The sequence below is a fragment of the Colobus angolensis genome, unplaced genomic scaffold (genome assembly GCF_000951035.1).
Source record: "Colobus angolensis palliatus isolate OR3802 unplaced genomic scaffold, Cang.pa_1.0 Scaffold107, whole genome shotgun sequence".
Lineage (NCBI taxonomy): Eukaryota > Metazoa > Chordata > Mammalia > Primates > Cercopithecidae > Colobus > Colobus angolensis.
This window is the reverse complement of record NW_012111697.1, coordinates 3,383,166-3,388,416: the sequence shown is the minus strand read 5'-3', so window position 1 is coordinate 3,388,416 and position 5,251 is coordinate 3,383,166. Positions and strand designations below refer to the sequence as shown.

Here is a 5,251-nt window from a genome sequence, read left to right as displayed (position 1 = left end):
GGGACCCCATTTCTGTGCTCATCTGCCTCCTTGGGAATATAAAGAGCAAGCACTGAGGCCCCGCCTCAGAGCACCCCAAACTTGATGCCATGAAGATCGCAGTCCTTCCTGCTGTGGTGCTCCTCTCCCTCCTGGTGCTCCATGCTGCCCAGGGAGCCACCCTGGGTGGTCCTGAGGTGAGCACGTCACTTGCATTTTTATTCTTATACATGTTACCCACCTACCCCTCCATCTCTCTACCTTCTGTCCATTCCTGGATAGATGGCTCTTAGTTTTGGATTCTGGTGGGGGCTGAAGAAGCTGGGGCTCTGAGGAAGGGAGGAGGGAACAGAGCATCCCTGGGGAGACACTGGGACAGAGATGCTCCTCTTTCTGGAAGGGATGGTGAAGTGTGTGGGGGAGGCTCGTGTACTGAACCCTGGGAGGAGACAGGACTGAGTGGGTTGTCTGGGTTCAGACGATCTCCACCGTGGGCCCTCAGAGTGTTCACCCATTCTGTTCCAGCTGTACACATGCCTGGGGACGTGCGGGGGAAGAGGGGGAACTGGAGAACGGCAATGTGACAGAGCAGCTCCAAACCCAGGCCTGCGTCCACATGGACAGCAGGTGGAGACGGTGGAGCAAAGCGAAAAACTAGCTAGTTTAGTTTTAAATCTAGAGTTAAGTGCAGCTGACTTAACTCTAGGAGGAGTGGGGCTGGGGTGTTCTGGAGACACCCCTGCTTAGCCCCTCTTTGCTTTATTTGTGCCCCTGTGAGCGGTGCCCAGGTGACGGGTGGCTCCTCACTGTCTCTGGAGCGCAGACCACGGTGAGAATCTTTACCATCCAGTCCTCAGCCAGAGAGGAATCCTGATGCCTGCTCTGGATTTAAAAATCTAAGACAGGGGCACAGGCTCAGCGGCTGATGACCGAGCCAGTGGTGTCACTGAGCTGGGGGGCTGTCGGGGCCTCAGGTGAAGGGGGACTGACTTCCCCAGTCTGAAAGTGCAGCTTTCACACTACCTGACACCATGGAGTGGGAAGACGTGCCTAGAATTTTAAAAATTTTAGGGGAAACTAGAAATCTGGATGAATTTATGAATTCTTACTAATTCGAACTGTCTAATTCAAACCGAAAAACAAATGAGCCAAATTTTTATGAGATCTGAGCATCTGGATCCAGCCTGCGGGCTCCGAGTTTGGCTCTGTCCTGGGGAGGACACAATGGGGCACAATGAGGCCTGGTGTGGGGTCCCCATGGAGGGGGGTAACGGAGCCTCCAACAATAGTGGCAATAAAGCCACGAGCAAAGCAACCTCGATCAGTGAGAGGGAGGCGGTTCACCTCAGCAGCTGGCCTCCCACCTGCACGCGAATCTTTCCCACCCAGCTGTATGGACTGAGCATGGGTGTCTCCAGAACACCCCACCTCTTAGAATTAAGTTAACTGCAGGACAGCACTAGCTAGTTTTTCCCGAGAGGAATGCTTGGCTCCAGGCTTTCTGCCTGCTGCCCATCATGACACTGCTTACATGTACCATTCTCCAATTCCCCTCCTCACCCTGCACATCCACCAACCATGTGCGCAACGGGAATGGAGACCGTGGTGGAGAACAGGCTGCGTTCTTTCGGGGACTGGCCTGTGGGTGAAGGCAGAGCTGGCAGACAGGGATGTGGGTGAGGGCCCTGGTGTCATGTGACCACCTGCCTCTTTTTCTCCCTCTCCCTTTCTAGGAAGAAAGCACCATTGAGAATTATGCGTCACGACCCGAGGTAAGCCGTCTGTTTTCCCCGGCCCTCCAGCCGTGAGTCTGTCCTTTCTCTCTTTGTGCTTCTTAGCAACTTTCCTAACATCCTGCTTTTCCGCCTAGGCCTTTAACACCCCGTTCCTGAACATCGACAAGTTGCGATCTGTGAGTACGCTTCTCTGGTGCTGCCCCCGTGAATACCCTCATTACAGAGGGGATAAACGCCTTGGTAGAGAGCTTGCAAAGCTGCCACGGTTCCTTCACCTTCTCCAGAGGGCTGGGGGCTAAGCTCTGGCCTCCCCTGGAGCTGACCTGCTTCTGCTGTCCCTCTTCCTCCACAGGCTTTTAAGGCTGATGAGTTCCTGAACTGGCATGCCCTCTTTGAGGTGAGTGCTCGGGCACCCCTTGCCCTCCTCGGGTGTCTGCAGTCATCTCAGGGTCGTGGCAGCACATTTTGGCTTTAAATGTACGGATTGGTTCCTGAGCTCTGGGAGGGAGTGACTGCCCTGCCTGGATGCTGCCCAATGGGCTGTCAACCGAAGAAAGCTTCCCCCGGCACCTGTCCTGGCTACCCATGTTTTCCTAAGATGGTGGTGGAGGAGCAGAGCCCCAAAGACAATTGCAGAAGAGGAAGAGCCTAATCGGTCAAGATTTTGTTTGAATCCCCTCATCCTCTATGGAAAAACTGAGGCTCACCCACACTTAGAAGGCAAAGTCAGTGACAGAGCTGGGGTCTGCGTCTCCTGACTGCACTGACTTCGCACGTGGCCTCATGCGAATGCCTTCAGCTCCCTCGGCCTCAGCTTCCTCTGCGATGTGGGGATGACAATCCCACCACAAAAGGTTGCCGTAATAACCCACTGAAATCATGCTTGTAGAGCAGCCCGTGCAAGGCAGACACAGAATAAGGCCTCAGGAAATATTAGCTCTTGATAAAGTAATGACAAAATAATAACATTATTGTTACTATGGTTACTGTGGGAGTTCATTAAGGGAATGCTTACTGATCCATGCCCGGCTGACCTGCAACACATCCCTCTCTTTCTCTTTCTTTCTTTTAGTCTATCAAAAGGAAACTTCCTTTCCTCAACTGGGATGCCTTTCCTAAGGTAAGAGGTGTGGGCATTAGGAGGATATTGGGGGTAAGGGAAGAGCAGAGGATATGAGAGAGAGAGAGAGAGTGGGGACAGGGAAAGGAGGATCAACCTTCTCACCAAACTGAAGGGAGATCTTAACTACTACATATAGAGGAGAACGGGCAACTCACATCGAGGCAGAAATTCCTTTCCATCCGTGCCATCCTATACTGGGCACCCAGGGGTTCCCCATCTAACCCTGACCCCTCTCCCTCCAGCTGAAAGGACTGAGGAGCGCAACTCCTGATGCCCAGTGACCGTGACTTCCACTGGGAGAGGGGGCGAGCGTGAGCACTGATTCTCAACCTACCATAACCCTTTCCTGGCTCAGGAACGCCAATAAAATGTTTTCCATCCAACAGCTCCTGTATCTCTGTCTCTGTCCTCCTACTGGGCTTTACAAAGGAGTTAAGATGGAATGGGCCCCAAGGCTGGTAGGTAGAAATCTTGACTTCCACGAGGAGAGTAAGTAGGGAGACAGGAGGAAATAGAAAGGACACACCAAGGTGGCAAGAGACCTCCTTGTGTCTTAGCTCCTTAGTGTTGACTGGGATCCTTGGGGAGCATGAAGCTATGACTTGCTTAGTGAGATGCTCAAGAAATTTCTAAACCAAAAAGCAACTGAGACAGGTCTCATTCTCTTGAGGGGGAGCTCCTGGACCCAGAAAACTGTCCTGTTGGTTTGAGCAATATAGACAGCTCAAACTAGTGCCAAGCTCTGATAGATTTGTCAGAGGTCAGGGTCACCTCCACTCAGAGGCCATTCGTTGGTTGCCAATTTGTAACCCAAAAAGTATGTGAGACAGGTCTCAATCAATTTAGAAGTTTATTTTGTCAAGGTTAAGGACAATGCCCAGGAGAAAAAAATACAGAATCAGAGGAACAGTCTGTGGTCTGTGCCTTTCTCCAAAGATGATTTTGAGAGCTTCAGTATTTAAAGGGGAAAAGCGGGGAAAGAGGGAGGCTATGGTCACATTACTGAATCCACATGTTATAAGAGAAAAGGAGCAGGTAGGGGAATAGTCCGTTATATATTTGTCTCATGCTCAGTAAATCCAGCACTTTACATAAGATATGGTGAACATAGAGTAGCTATCTATTGAGATAGCTAACCTTTCACCTGTAGCTATCTGTTTAGGAACAAAAGGAAAGGCAGCTTCTGGCATGTCTCAGCTTTCAGCTGATCTTTTTGCCTTTCGATAGAGTGGATTGGGGTCCCAAATTTTTATTTTCCTTTCACAGATCAAACCTGCTCCCTGAACTGTTGGCATTCTCACCCTACCTACCTTCTGAAAACCTGATTCCCTTTGTAGTGGCGATTTTGTGTAACAGAGCTATCTGAAATCCAAGGTTCAGGACCCAGCTTAAATCACATGAGCCCATCTGAATCCTTTTTTGGAATTAGGTAGGCTCTAAATAAAGAAAACTAGCAGTGTGACCCTGAGTTTCTTTCTAAGCCTCTGTTTCTTTATCTGTGAAATGAGTATGGAAATAAATAAGAATGATAACCACCCTGTGGTGTTGTTATGAAGGTCAAATGAGATAAGTATGTAAAGCCCCTTGCACACAGCCAGGCATATAGTAGATAATGTATTGCTACTCCCCCTGTTTCAACCAGAGAGCTGCCACAATGATCCAGATTCACGCATTCACTCATCCATCCATCCATCCATCCATCCATCCACCCATCCACCCATCCATCCATCCATCCATCCATCCATCCATCCATCTACCCATTCATCCATCCATCCACCCATCCACCCATCCATCCATCCATCCGTCTATCCACCCATCCATCCATCCACTCACCCACTTCCCTATCTACCCATCCATCCATCTACCCATCCACTCATCCACCCATTCATTCACCCATCCACCCACCCCTCCATCCATCCATCCATCCATCCATCCATCCATCCATCCATCCATCATCCATCCATCCATCCATCCACTGCAACGATCTTGAAACATGAAATAGATTTAGTTTTGTTTCCTGTAGATGTATTTTTCTGTGACCCAATTTGTGTACTTAAAATACTAAACTAGTTGGAATTATTTCTGGTTTCTCTTGAAAATTGGGAAAATTAGAGAACAGTGGACCTGTGACTGACTTAAAGCCAAGTAGCAGCTGCCCTCTTTACATAGGACATGGCTTCCAGGGAAGTTTCTACTTGGTGAGCTTCACTTGTTTACATTGCCTTTGGCCTTTATAAGCAACTGAGTTTGTAAATCATGAACTGCAGTTTAATTGAGGAAGCGCACTACAAGGGAAATTAAACTTGATTCCTACTTTCAAGGCGCTTACAGACCAGGTGAATAAGACATGTAAATGTTCCTGGCCGGGCACGGTGGCTCACACTTGTAATCCCAGCACTTTGGGAGGCTGAGC

The 5,251-nt window shown here is 49.6% G+C and overlaps 1 protein-coding gene across 2 annotated transcripts; it reads left to right on the top strand.

Moving 5' to 3' along the window:
• On the top strand, positions 1-3,223 carry KRTDAP (keratinocyte differentiation-associated protein). 2 transcript variants are annotated; one of them, XM_011948026.1, is made up of 6 exons: positions 1-176; positions 1,713-1,751; positions 1,850-1,891; positions 2,068-2,112; positions 2,788-2,835; positions 3,081-3,223. In XM_011948026.1, the coding sequence occupies exons 1-6, from the start codon at positions 90-92 to the stop codon at positions 3,117-3,119; spliced, it is 300 nt and encodes a 99-aa protein (XP_011803416.1). In that variant the 5' UTR covers positions 1-89; the 3' UTR covers positions 3,120-3,223. The 2 variants fall into 2 exon arrangements, with proteins under 2 accessions (XP_011803416.1, XP_011803423.1); XM_011948033.1 differs by lacking the exon at positions 1,850-1,891.
• Positions 3,224-5,251: the final 2,028 nt, after the last annotated feature.